Raw genomic sequence first — 14,579 nt, 5'->3', positions numbered from 1 at the left:
AGACAGTTTGAAACTCTGGCTTTTGAAATTTTACCTAAAGTGCTTTTATTGTTATTTTTTACAATTCTTATAGTCTCTATACTTATACAGGTTGTTTGTAAGGATACACATGTGCATTTTAATGGCAGTTAAAACATACTCAGCTGAAATTGACAATTTCTGTCCTGAAACTTTACATTTTAGATGTAAATCATTAAAGCACCAGGTTTTCAGTTTAACTGCATGAATTTCTGGCAGTTTGATAAGGGTACTGACTGGATAAAATGCTAATGATTTAATTAACGAGCACTTTAACAGGATGCGCTGTATTAGTTAAAAGTGAAGCAGCTGAATTAGGTACATTCTGTGCTTCGTGGGAAGGACCACTGTGAGTCATCGGCCAGCCTTCTCTTTTCTCTGACTGGAGCTATAGCCGTTTCTATTTTTTTTTCCTCTAGGTTTTGGAAATCCCTTGTCTCCAGGTTGCTGGAATTGACTTCTTGCTCAACTGAATCACTCACTTGATGAAGACAAAGAGAACTAATGCTTTGTGCTGACTCACCTCTGAATCCAAGCACTGGGGAGTCTGTCTGCCTGGTTTGTGGAAAGATCCAGTGATTGTTTTTATCACTAAGCTTCCTGAGACTTCTGAAGATAAGAAGTCAGAGGAATATACACTTTCTTTTGAATTTTCATAACATACTTGCTCTAGTTTTGAAGCCTCGGGCTGCTGGGCGTGTGAGTGACAAGTCTTTACAAGTGGCCTTATTCCAACTCCAGAGATTCCTCACCCAGATTCTAATTTTATATACAATCCTCAAGAGACAGGAAACATGCCAACTCAATCCCTCTTGATGTATATGGATGGACCAGAAGTTATTGGCAATTCTCTTGGCACCCAAATGGAGATCGATGATGCCATGACAATAAAAGGGACCGCTGCTGTTCCTTTCAGAGCCACACAGGAGAAAAACATAATCCAAATAGAAGGGTATATGCCCTTGGACTGCATGTTTTGCAGTCAGACCTTCACACATTCGGAAGACCTCAATAAACACGTCTTAATGCAACATCGGCCTATCCTCTGTGAGCCCGCCGTTCTGCGTGTCGAAGCAGAGTATCTGAGTCCTCTTGATAAAGTTCAGGTGAGAACAGAACCTCCAAAGGATAAGAATTGCAAGGAAAACGAAGAACTTTGCTGTGAAGTGTGTGGGCAGACGTTTCGAGCCGCCTTCGACGTTGAGATCCACATGAAGAAACACAAGGACTCTTTCACTTACGGGTGTAATGTGTGTGGCAGAAGATTCAAGGAGCCCTGGTTTCTGAAGAATCACATGCGAACGCACACAGGCAAATCGGGGGCCAAGAGCAGACCACAGCCAGGCCTGGAGAGCCCGGTGACCATCAACGAGGTGGTGCAGGAGCACGCGGCTGAGAGCGTCTCATCTCCTTACAAGATCTGCATGGTTTGTGGCTTTCTGTTTCCAAATAAAGAAAGTCTCATTGATCACAGGAAGATGCACACCAAAGACACTGCTTCCGGTACCCGCAGCTCACAGACAGACACGCAGCAGGAGGGAATGCCGTCTCCGGGGGAAGAGTTGCTGCAGTTCTTAAACCTAAGACCCAGGTCTCACCCTGAGGTCGTGAAGAAGCCGGCCAAATGGATACCTCAGCTGGACCCGTTCACCACCTACCAAGCCTGGCAGCTGGCCACCAAAGGGAAGGTCGCTGTGTGCCGAGAGGTGAAGGAGCAGCCGGGCCAGGAGGGGAGCACCGACAACGATGAGTCCTGTTCAGACAAAGAAGAGCTGGGGGAAATTTGGAACGCGAATAAAAGCCATCCCGAAGGTTCCGGAAAGTCCAAGACAAGTAAAAGCGGTTGTCCAGGTCTCTCACAAGATAAGGAGAAGCCCAGACACCCCGCCGGTGAAGTGCCTTCCGTGGACACAGACCCCAAGTTAGCCAGTAACAAAGAGAAGCCGACGCATTGCTCCGAGTGTGGCAAAGCCTTCAGAACCTACCACCAGCTGGTCCTGCACTCCCGGGTGCACAAGAAGGACCGTAGGGCCGATGCCGAGTCGCCGCCCATGTCAGTGGACGGCAGGCAGCCAAGCACCTGTTCTCCGGACCTGCCCCCGACCCTGGAGGAGAACGGAGCCATCGATCGAGAAGGTGGCTCTGAAGACGGGTCCGAGGATGGGCTTCCAGAAGGGCTCCACCTGGGTAAGCTGCTGGGTGGTGCACTGTCCCTCCTCTGCTCGGTGCCAGAGGACACTAGCCGGTTATCAGGGTGGGGAGGTGGGTTTGAGTGCCGGCTGTTTCTGGTGTCATCCCCCTGTTGTAAGTCCCTTAGCCTCTCGGGGCCTTCACTTTCTCATTTCTGTAACAGTAGGGTGGAGTTATAAGGCTTATCGAGGTTTCTTCCTGTTCTAAGAGTGATGTGATTTCATACTTTGCTAACAGGAGACACACATTATTTTTTTTAAACCAATCTTTTAAATTAATTAATTAATTTTTGGCTGCGTTGGATCTTCGTTGGGTCTTCGTTGCTGTGCGCGGGCTTTCTCTAGTTGGGCGAGCGGAGGCTACTCTTGGTTGCGGTGCACGGGCTTCTCATCACAGTGGCTTCTCTTGTTGCGGAGCATGGGCTCTAGGCGCGCGGCTCAGTAGTTGTGGCTCGTGGGCTCTAGAGCGCAGGCTCAGTAGCTGTGGTTCGCGGGCTTAGCTGCTCCGCGGCATGTGGGATCTTCCTGAACCGGGGCTCGAACCCATGTCTCCTGCGTTGGCAGGCAGATTCTTAACCACTGCGCCACCAGGGAAGTCCCAGGACACACATGATTTTACCTTGTGCATCGGCGCTGCTTCGCTGGGGCAGTTTTGCCCCCAGTGGACATCTGGCACTGTCTGGAGACAGTTTTGGTCGTCACCACTGTGTTGGTGTGTGTGCCGCTGACACCCAGTAAGTGGAGGCCTGGGATGCACTATACATCCTCCCAGGCACAGGGCAGGCCCCCCCCCCCCCGACCCGTACCAGTAGTGTCAGAGTTGAGAGATGCTGGCCTTCCCTTACAGTTTCCCAGCATTTCTGATCTTAATCTATAAAAACAAGTTATCCTTATATGCAGTGCACTTCCCTTTCTGTCAAGGGCCAGCTTTCACACGTTTATTCCAAATGGATATCTGTGGGCACAGATCAGTACTGGGAATGGTTGTCAATCAGAGAAAGAGTATTAGGCCATTTGGTGCTGCCTGGTCCCCTATCCTTTGTGTCTGGGGGCAAGTATTCATTCATAGCTCATTCACTGAAACAATTTGTAAAGTAAAGAGAATGTGAACACACCAAAGATGATGTAAAGATCTCACTTGCTCCGTCAAAATTCTAATGTACTGATGGCATTTATGGGAAACGGAAGCCATCGCTGAGGTCCTGTTGACCTATCTCTTGAGTCCCAGTGGGCGTCATCTAGGGCGGAGGATTCCACCTGTGGTTCAGATCGTGCCCGTCTTCACGTAAACCACAGCTTCTCTACCCATTTAATAATATTTTGTTTGAACAGAGGATTCTGCTGCTGGAGAACACTGAATAAACCCCTGCATAATCAACACAGGAATGATGAGATCATGAATTAGTCTTAGAGAAACGGTATCATTTACAGACTGGTCTTGGGTTTAAACATGCTGGCCTCTTGCATTGTAACTTGACAGTGTGTTGATGTCTCTAAGAACCCCGGGTGTGAGATCCAGGGTGAATGTGACCAGATAATACATCTTCTCTGAAGCTGGTGCCCAGTTCTTTTTCTGATCACAGGATGGGTGTGAGAGCAGCAGTTTTCATATCAAATATTTAGCATGTTTAGAGTTTCCTGGGAGACAGGAAACCTAGCACTTAGCATGCTTACAATCTTCATTTTTCAGAAATCTAGAAAACGCATTATGTCTTAATGACATCATAAACATGACTTTAAACCAGCCCTCCAGTTTTCTAAGTGATTCCTCTTAGTGGCAGTGCTGTTTGTGGGCCTGCAGTAATGGGGAGGTAATTAGGCCTGTGAGATAGATGCCCCGGTGCCCTGAAAGAAATGAGCTAGCCGGTCACATTCTGCCAGTAGGTGGTGTGGGCAGAACTGGGTGGAAAACTTGGGCCCAGTCGGCAGGCAGATAGAATAGCCCATGATAGTTGGGAGCGCCAAGACTTGCGTTGAGTCTGGTTCTACCACTGCCTTGTTCTGTGACCCATTTCGTGTTGCTTAACCTTTCTTTGCCCTGATTTCCCTGTTTACAAAATTGGTTCATTGACCCTTGTCTTCCACCTCCCAAGGATGATTTCAACTGCCTATTTATAAAAAGTCCTTTAAAGGGCAGCACAAGCAAAATCACAGGTGGTGCTGAAGGACCAGGAACCAGGTAGATGTGGACATTTCCCAGGAACCAGGTAGATGTGGACATTTCATGCCCTTTGTGTTAGAATAAAGGCGTTTCATAACGTTTGGGATATGATGCAACATACCGTAAATCCTGACACATAGCTGGAAGTAGGAAATTGCAGTGAGGTGCAAGCCCAGCTACAGAGTTGGGTGTGATTGTCAGAAAGAGAGCTGGGCATTCTACGTTAGGGAATGGACTTTCATGAATTAATATTATGCTGTGGTCTTCTAGTCTAGATTTATTTTATTGTTATGTACTATATCAGCCTGGCTTTCTTTAGATTTACTTTTAAGATCAAAAAGCAGAGTAAATAATTTATCTTTATTGTTTTCAACTTTAAGCTATAAATGGCTTTAATAATAGTTGTTCATGTAAATTATTTTTAAAAGTCTTCATGACACCTTTTTAGATCAAGGGTTGTCTCTGCTGTCTTAGAGTGTCCAGAGGTTTGGAGGTGGCTACATTGTCTTCAGGGAAGTTTAGGGGTGACAGAGATTTTATAGTCCTGTCTTTTTTTTTTTTTGGCTGTGCCTCGTTCCCCGACTAGGGATTGAACCTGGGCCCTCGGCAGTGAAAATGTGGAGTCCTAACTACTGGACCGCCAGGGAATTCCCTATATAGTCCCGTCTTTATTGTACCTGAAGGCTCACCGTGGTTTAGTTATAAGTTGCTTTTTAAAATCAGTGAAATCTATAATCTAGACTGCGGAATGTGGAAGGAGCCAGGAAGAGGCCATTTAGTAGGGAATTACAGTTTTTCAAGGCAAAAGGACAAGTTATGCTAAATTTAAAGAGATGACCTGACTTCTGTTGTAGTCATATTGTGATTTATGTAATATGACATAATTTAATAATATAAGAGGAGGTTCATCTAGAACTTACGCCCATATATGGCAAGCCGGTACTTTAACTGCAGCACGGCTGTCTGGGAGGGCTGCTGTGTCCTCCTCTCATTAGTGGCCCCCCCAGGACCTTCATTTACTCCCCTGTTCTGATCAGGCTGCAGAGAGTGAAGTTTAAAGTTCAACCCTGGGTCATTTGGGGACAGATTTTGAGTTGTCAGGTACATTTAGCCCGTGTGAGTGCTTGTGGGTAATACAACCTGCTTTCCAAAAACGTTGCTAAATTTTGACAAACTTTCCTAGGTGTTTGCCCGGGGCCAAGCTTTTTTATTTTCTGTAAAGATTAAGTTGTGCTCACTGCCCTCTAGTGGTAACTTGCTTAAGCTTAAGACAAAAAGCTTTTCCTCTGGTGGTTGGGAAAGTCGGTGATTTGTATTGGCTTGGTTTTCTAAATTACTTATTCTGAAGAATCTGGATATTCCAGCCTGTGTGCAGGTCCAGCTTGAGTTTGCCAGGTTCTGCGTGTCTCAGACTTGTTGGGAGAGCGGACAGCTGCCCGTTGGTTTCAGTCTATTAAATGTTCCTGTGATCGAGGTAGATGAAGAACTGAATCTTACAGTGAACTCTGCTGTGCTCAGAAAAAAAACTGATGCACACTTGCTTTAATACTGCAGGCAACCTCAAAGCAACATTTGGCATGTTTTTAGCCAATACCTAATATAAAAATTATTTTATACTTTCCAAAAATGTTTCTATCAAGAATCTTTAAGTCAGCTCGCCCTGTTCACATACTTGAGCCATCTTCTTACATGAATTATTTTTGTTTCTGTTTTAAGATAAAAATGATGATGGAGGAAAAATAAAGCATCTTACATCCTCAAGAGAATGTAGTTATTGTGGGAAGTTTTTCCGTTCAAATTATTACCTCAATATTCATCTCAGAACACATACAGGTAAGGAACTTCTTAGATTTGTTTACAGCATGTATTAGTTGAGAGGATTATGATGTAGTTCTGTGTCTGATTTTTTTTTTTGTTGTTGTGTTGTTCAGATATTCTGCTAGATCCTTGGACTAGCTTAAGGATATATGTGTAGTCTGTTGATTGTTGTGAAGTTAATTTCTCCTTTATCCTAACTCTCATCTTATTAAAACCTCTTTAACATTTTTTAATGCCACAGCTCTTTCGCATTAATTTTTATGATTTAGAATGCAATGAATATATTTAACAATCATTTATTTATTTTTAAGTTTATTTTAATTAATTAATTATTTTTGGGCCGTGCCACACGTCTTGTGGGATCTTAGTTCCCTGACCAGGGATTGAACATGTGCCCTTGGCGGTGAAAGCGCAGAGTCCTAACCACTGGACCGCCAGGGAATTCCCAATAATCTTTTCTTTAGGTTGTAGAAGCAGCTGTAACATAATGGTTTAGGAGGCTGTGTGGACTTGAATTTGCACATCTGCTCACCGGCGTACAACCTTAGGCAAATTACTTAACTCTTCTGCGCTCCCATTTTCTTAGCTGTAGAAGTGGGATAATATTCACTCCCATAGGGCTGTTATGAAGATTAAATGAGATAATTTTAAAGTGTGCTTTTTAATTTTTTAAATTAAAGACGTGTTCACATTTTCAAATATTTGGGGTAGAAAGGGCGATGAAGCAAACAACTCATGACAGATCCTGGATGTGAAGATTAATAGACAAGAAGGGAAAAGGAAAGGACCCCATTTTCTATGTCTTATTTGTTTCGATGCCTTTCATAAACTTCTGTAATAGAGTGACATTTCTTGTTTTAGGTGAAAAACCATACAAATGTGAATTTTGTGACTATGCTGCAGCCCAGAAGACCTCTCTGCGGTATCACCTGGAGAGACATCACAAGGACAAGCAGACCGATGCTGCTGCTGAAGTCAGGAACGAGGGGAAAAACCAGGAGACGGAAGATGCACTTCTAACCACTGACAGTGCGCAAACCAAAAATCAGAAAAGATGTTTTGATGGTGCCAAAGATGTTAAAGGCAGCTCACCTGCAAAGCAACTGAAGGGGATGGCCCCTGCCTTTCAGAACATTCTGGGCAGTCCTGTCCTCTTAGCAGTACACAAAGATACTCAGGATTTCAGTAAAAACGCAGCTGATGACAGTGCCGATAAACTGAGCAAAAATCCTGCCCCTGCTTATTTGGACGTGTTAAAAAAGAGACCAGCAGTTGAACCTCAGGCACACAACCTCACCTGCAGAACAGAAGTGGACGTGGCCCCTCACCCAGACGGCCGGGTGGCCCATCACGTCCAGGTCGGCCACAGAGAGAAGAAAGCGGAGGTCGATGCCAACTGTCAGGAGAAGCCCTTAAACTTATCCCTCGGGGCTTCCCACTGCTGCCCGGCAGCTTCTTTGGGTAAAAGTGTGACCACGAGTACCACCTGCCCGTTCTGCACCTTCAAGACATTTTATCCAGAGGTTCTAACGATGCACCAGAGACTGGAGCATAAGTACAACCCAGATAGCCACAGAAACTGTCGGAACAAGTCTCTGCTTCGAAGTCGACGGACCGGATGCCCCCCAGCTTTACTGGGGAAAGATGTGCCTCCCCTGTCGAATCCCTACAAGCCCAAGCCCAGGCCCGCCTTCCCAGCGCAGCCCAGACCCCTGCCGTCCGAGAAAGCGAAGCCCACCCCCCCGGGGCCCGGCAAAGCCCCTCTGACTTCAGGGATCGACTCCAGCACTTTAGCCCCCAGCAACCTGAAGTCCCACCGGCCGCCGCAGAGCCTCGGGGGGCTGGGGGCCGCGGCCCGGCAGCCGCCTTCCGAGATGTTCGCCAAAGCCAGCGCGACCCCGGCCGCGGATAAAGCCAAGCGGCTGGAGCCCAAGCCCAAGCCTCAGCCTCCTGCTGGGGCCCCGGCCCAGCCCGCCCCAGGCGGCGCCCTCAATGGCTGCAGTGACCACACCCCCAGGAATGACGGCCTCTGGGCGCCACCGGCCCGGGACTACTTCTGCGGCCGCGGCGCCGAGCCGGACGAGCCGCTCCCCAAGCGGCCAAGGGTCGGGGCCCCGGCCCGCGATGGGGACCAACCCGGCCCCCACTACCGGCGGCCCTTCGACCTCCCCAAGTTCCATGTGGTGCACGGCCTCACGTCGCTGCTGCCCCCCGAGTGCGCGTGCCCTCCGCCCACTGCGCTGCCTGCGCGGCCCCGCTTCTTGGCCACCGGCGAGGCGGATGCGGCTGTGCTGCCCGCGCAGAAGCCCTTCGCTGCGGCTGGAGCCCTGTTCCCCTGCGGCCCCGCGGGCCCCGCGGCCGGGTCGGCGCTGGAAGGTGGGTGTCCTGGAGATGGGGGCTTCCGGGAGGGCGAGACGTTCCGAGACCGGGCAGTGGTTCTGGGCCCCCAAACTCGGCCCTACAGGATGAAAGCTTATTCCCCAGTGTTTCATTTCGCTCTTTTAATTTAATTTTCTCCCTGGTTGGGAGGATGGTGAAAAGCGCTTGAGGACCCAGGAGTCTGATGTCAGGTGTCATTTACGCCCGCTCACCTGACTTCGTCACGGTCCAGTTTTCTCCTTTGCACGTGTGTGTTGCGTCCAGCGCTCCAGCCCACCCTGGGAGGTGGGAACCCGGAGGTGGGGTACTTCTGTCCATGTCTCACCACCCCTACTAGACTGTGAACTCACTCAGGGCAGAAAATGAGTTTTATATAACTTTGGTATGCAGCCCTTGTCAGGTGCCCAGCACAGGGTGGTGCCAGGGGTGCTCAGTAAATACCCATGAGGACCCTTGATCCACCAGAGCAGAAGGCTAAGAACTGCTGGTTAAACAATCTTTTGAACAGCTTGATGTTCAGACTTACAGAACTGCACTGCCTTCTTTAGCCTTTGTTAAATAGTTAAGTGAATTGTAGAAAGCACAGTTTTTCCCTGTATTGTCCATTACGCTCATAGATACTTTGGTGTCTTTAACGCCCTTGCTAACTCATGACAGTTTCATAGAGGTGTCTGACACATACCTGTGCCTGCAAAAAAGTAGATCAGAGTGTCGTGGGGACCTGTCCCCCTTGGAAAACGTGATGAAACCACCATGCCTTCTTTTGTCGGATATAAACTCTGCAGGTTTGTCCGTCCCAAAGGGACAAATCCATTTTGAACCTCTCAGTTTGTATTTATTTCAAATTAAAGATTCTGTGTGGTGACAATGCTCTATCAAGGATGGCTTGATGCCAGTTGATCTGGTAGGGACAGCAAATTAAACAATTGCTTTCATACAGTCCAGTGACTTTTATAAAAATTCTGATGAAGATATAATTTTTGCAGCCTTTTGATTAGAAGCGTCCCCTTTTTTCCCCCTCCTCGGCACTTAAAATGGACATGAGTCATAACTGTGTCTTTACTTGAAGAGAAAAGGCTCTGTGTTGCAAGTAAATCAGTCTTTTTTTCCCTCCTCCTCCACACAGTTTTGGTTCATGATACACAAAGCTTTAAAATCCTTATGCTGCTGTCTCCTTTTAGCTTTTTAATTTTTACTGATGACCACCTAGCACTTAGATAATTTTAGCTTTAGTGACTTAAAATTCTGTGCTAAGAAATGTCCTCGTGGCATTTAAAACCATTTCACCTTGTAAGTAACTTTATAACATGTATGCATCTTATGTGTTCTGGTCACCTTGTCAGTTAGGAATTTTGAAAATTGACTTCTAACATCCCACACATTTTACCTAACTGTTGAACTTAATTCTAAATGCCCTTTTATGCTTTTTTTTTTTTCAATCAGGAAAAAGGCCTGTGTCCTATCAACACTTATCTAGCAGCATGCTACAGAAGAGGAACTATGAGAATTTTATTGGGAACGCACATTATCGACCAAATGACAAAAAAACTTGATTCCCTATTTTGGGGATGAAAGGTGAGCACATATAATGCATTGGTTTTACTTAATTGAAAATAAACCATCTAGCTTATCCAGTATAATAATAAAAAGTAAAATTGCTTTGAATTTGACTTTTGAAGTGTCTTAAAACAGAGTCCTCCCGGTCTCTGCATATCAGCGGCGATGATAATGGTAAAAACAATAATAGCAACTGGAAGTTACTAAGCATTTGTTTCATGCCAGGTGTTGAGTGAAGTGTTTTATCGCCATCAGCTCATTTAATCCTTCTTACAGCATCAGGTCAGGGGTTAGCCAACTGCCTACCACCTGTTTTTGTCAATAAAGTTTTATTGGCACACAGCCACATCCATTCCTTTACGTATTGTCTGTGACTGCTTGGTGCCACAGCAGCAGAGGTGCGTAATTGGGATAGGGACTTCATGGCCTGCAAAGCCGAGAATATTAACTATCTGGCCCTTTACAGAACAAGTTTGCCGATCCCTGGGTTAGGAGGTCCTGTGCCCACTTTACAGATATGGAGACTGAGACTTGGATTATGTAACTTGCCCAGCGCCTTACTCTGCCTACTTTTGGTCGTAGGTCTGCACAGTCCAAGGCCTGTGCCCCAACCCTCCAGTTTAAGAGCTTGTTCAAAGCCTTTATAAATCCTTATCTGTTGGGGGAGGGGAGTGGGACAGAGCAAGTAGGTTTATTTCGACTTTTTGGTTCACATGGCAAATGTATCTAACGGTAGCTACCCCAAAGCCTCAGTGTTCTTGGAGTTGTACACGTGTTAGTTTAGTTACTTCCAAGTTTGGGCAGAGGGCATGATGTCTGTGTGAGAGTCACACTAGGATGCTTTTAAAAATAAATTGAATGGAAAGATTGGGGCTCATGGACCGATCTAGTTCCCTCCCAGATGACTCTTGTCCTGTCAAACCACCACCATATCCCCATGGAGCAGACTCTTGACTGAGTGCCTGCTAGATCTAGGTACAGAGATAAAGGCTCATGGACTAGGGCAGAATTTCTTCTTCTGTTTTCACTGGGACACATGGGGCCCGTCAGCCTCTGCAGCTCTACATCCTTCTCTCCCGCTCAGGTGACGCCAGTGGTGTGAGACTGGCGTCATCACAGGAATGAGATTAAATCCACTCTGCCTTAAAACCTGAAAACAGAAAATTTATAGGTTGTAAGCAATAGATTATTTGCACTGCATGTAACAGCAGATGGGCACCGTCCTGTTTATCCAGCTCCGGCCTCTTGCTGCAGCCTCTGGGCTACTCTGCTTGCATTTCTCTCTCCCCGGGAACATTCTTCCTGCACCCTCTTTGCCAAACAACCTCGTTCTGAGACTTCAGGACCAGCTCACATATCATCTCTGCAGAATGTTTGCCGGGAACTGGGGCTTCCCTGTTTGTGTTCCGTCTGAGCTGTGGTTCTTACCCATTTGTGCCCATCTTACCTGTGCGTCGGGCTTCCACTCCGAGCTAAGCTGAGGAGGGGTCTCCTTCGTTCAGTGGCTGGCCCATCGCTGGGAATTTCAGCCATACAAGTCGATAGGTGTTGGCTGAACAAATATTGTTACACTCTGTGCCATGAATTTCCCTTTCATAGGGTATAAACTTCCAGAGTTTCTTATAGGTGGCAGTTGCCTTTGGCAACTGTCAGATATGAATTCTGGTTCTTGGTTAAATCATCTTCATTAAATCACTGTTAAGTATATATTAGCACCCCCTAAATAGTGCAGCTTTTATTTATTTAGACTCCTGAGACTTTGGTCACAAAATATAAGCTTAAATGGAACCCATTGCATTTCTAGATCCCTTTAGCTCTATTTATTTATTATACTTTTTTTTTCTTTTTTAAGACTTTTGTATACTGTATTTAGTTTTATCCTAATCATCTTTAAACCTTTCCCCCTCCCCCCCTTAGGTCTTGATGGATATAAATGTGTACTCTCCATGAAATTGAATTAGTTCATCTTTTGAAAAAGCAGATGGTGAAAGCTACTGAAATAAGCTGTGATTGTACTGTACATATATAAAGAACACTACGGTTTTGTAAAGTTGTTCTGTTAACTTTTGTACCAAATAGCAATAAAAACTATAGTTGGAACAGTTGGGTTGTACACAAATGGAGACCGGACATCTCTATTTTGCCCTGAATAATATTTTTTTTAGAATTGACCAAATAAGAAGTGGAGTTTTTTTGCATACTTGAGCGCTGCTGAAAAGAAATCATTTGGGCTGGGGGGTGGGATGGGGAGAAAGTATATAACGCTTGCACCTCAGGTAAAACTGTAAATATATGTTGTAAACCTGCTTGTTTAAAACTGTGTGTATTCTTTTCTCTAATGTTGCTCATCACTTGGAGCATGTTTCTGCTACTTGTCCTCTTTCATTTAAAATGTATGTTTTTTAAAAAATTTCTCAATGATTTGTATTATGTTAAATCCTCCGCAGTCTGTTGTCTTAACAGAATTGTTAACAGGAGCATTGACCCCCTATGAATATGTGCTGCATGTACGGAGATCAGCCATTCTGAATTTGGTGCCCTTTTACTGCAAATTTCGGTATGTCATCTGAGAAAGACCCAGATCCACAGTCCTTTTCTGAGGGAATGGCATGGTTTGTGGGATTTTTAAGTGTGTGTATCTATAGGGAAACATTTCCTCTGTAGGCCAGCCACACATTCAATAAGCGTACCAAATCGTATGTGGAGTTACTTAAATTTGTTTTCTATCAAATTAATCATTTTTGTTGGACAATTCCTGGGTTTTTCTGGCATTTGCCTAAATTCATATATAAAAATATAAACACTAAATTGTACATGTGAATTATATATATATTGGAAACAATTTTAAAAGAAATGAAAGTTTTGGGGTAATTTTAGGTTTGCATTTGGAAGTCTTGGTGTGTCTGGCATTTGGGTTAACTGTGGACACACTCAGGTTAATTACAGACACGTGGATTTTGCAGGCGTGCGTGCTGGCTGAGTTTTCTGGTACTCAGGGGAGAGGTAATCTGTTTTGAGACCTCAGTTGTCTTCCCATTTTTGGTTGTTTTGAAGCAGCAGCGTTTTTCTCAGTGTACATGCAATTTGGGTTTTAATGAGAGGCTAGCCACCAGCTGGCTTACTAGATGTTTTAAACTTCTATTCTCTTAATCCGCTGTCCCATGGCTGAGTGTATTCTGCAGTACCTGGGTTTAGCGACCACAAAATTCTTCATTAACAAAACTGTTTCAAAAGTAAATTTGCACTGTTAATTTTTCTTGCCCTGCCCTTCTCCATTAGAGCAAGGGTAATGTCCTCAAAGAATCCTGATGTGTTTTTGTTTGTTTTCATTATGCAACATGACACCTACTCGATAGAAAAGTCTTAACTCCCAGGTGAAAAGGGAGACCTGGTTTGAGATCAGTCTGCTGGCATCGTGATGAAGTGCTTTGTATCAGGAAAGTGTACACTATTTACCTTTCTTCCTGTTCACAAGCTGAGCCATATGTACATAATCTAGATTTTTGTTTTCATAGTTTTGCACTTTTATAGCCTACTTTTGAAGATTAACACATTTGCAAGATGATTGACCTGATCCTTACCTAATCCAATGAGTGTTACAGAAAGCTTGCTGTGATGATAAATATAAATCCTAAAAGGGGATACATGATAATAGAGGGCTGAAATTTAAATCTGTATTTAAAAAAAAAAAATCACCAAATCTATTTGAAAACAAGTCAGTTCGTGTTATGCTGAAATTTTTGGGGGCTTTCAGATTTCTCCTTCTTAACCACATTTCTGAGTGCATAAAAATATCAGTTTTTTTTCTTTCCACAGCCCTTGTACTCCAAAATGTGTTTGTTTTTTTTTTTTTTTTTGTCCATCAGTATTAACTATTGGGATACTACTGGTTTTGTGTTTTTTTTTCCTTTGAGACAACAGTACATATAATAGAGGTACAATCTGTTGGATTTTTGTTTATGTATTTATTTCATTCCAGTTTGATTTATTTTAATTGTTGATACTTAAGTTGTCAAACCATAGACATTACTTGTTTTATTTATGATATATTTCAGCTTAAAGTTATGTTATTATATGTGGATGTAAATATAGATTTGGTGTTTTGCAGTCTTGGGCTTTGGTCTTTATTGTGTCCCTGCTTTCTGATTTTGTTTTAACTTTTTATAAATGTAATTTTAGACATACACCATAATAGATGAATATAATGAGTCCCCATGTGCTCGTCAGCAACACTTTGCCAGTCTCTTTGTGATTCCCCACCCCTTTCCTGAGTATTTTAAAGCAAATCTTAGACATAATTTAATTTCATTCCTCAGACACTTCTAAGTATCTCTGACAGATAAGGGCTTTTCCTGATCACACCTAACTAAGCGGAAAACGATTTCTCATAACTGACCTCCATGTCTGTCTGCATTCCCTGGTTGTCTCAGAAACGTCTTCTGACAACTGGTAAGTTG

The 14,579-nt window shown here is 44.6% G+C and overlaps 1 protein-coding gene across 3 annotated transcripts in view; it reads left to right on the top strand.

Annotated features, from left to right (window-relative positions):
• The window catches only part of ZNF217 (zinc finger protein 217), a 39,291-nt gene extending 25,062 nt beyond the window's left edge, over nucleotides 1-14,229 (top strand). For all 3 annotated transcript variants that reach the window (XM_019943960.3, XM_019943961.3, XM_033839186.2), the window contains 5 exons: nucleotides 438-2,205; nucleotides 6,085-6,201; nucleotides 7,048-8,562; nucleotides 10,009-10,140; nucleotides 12,040-14,229. In XM_019943960.3, coding sequence (XP_019799519.1) covers nucleotides 813-2,205; nucleotides 6,085-6,201; nucleotides 7,048-8,562; nucleotides 10,009-10,118 — 3,135 coding nt within the window. In that variant the 5' untranslated portion in view covers nucleotides 438-812 and the 3' untranslated portion in view covers nucleotides 10,119-10,140; nucleotides 12,040-14,229. The remainder of the gene's footprint in view (nucleotides 1-437; nucleotides 2,206-6,084; nucleotides 6,202-7,047; nucleotides 8,563-10,008; nucleotides 10,141-12,039) is intronic.
• Nucleotides 14,230-14,579: the final 350 nt, after the last annotated feature.

This window comes from Tursiops truncatus, chromosome 15, assembly GCF_011762595.2.
Source record: "Tursiops truncatus isolate mTurTru1 chromosome 15, mTurTru1.mat.Y, whole genome shotgun sequence".
NCBI classification, from domain to species: domain Eukaryota; kingdom Metazoa; phylum Chordata; class Mammalia; order Artiodactyla; family Delphinidae; genus Tursiops; species Tursiops truncatus.
This window is presented reverse-complemented; position numbering and strand designations above follow the sequence as displayed.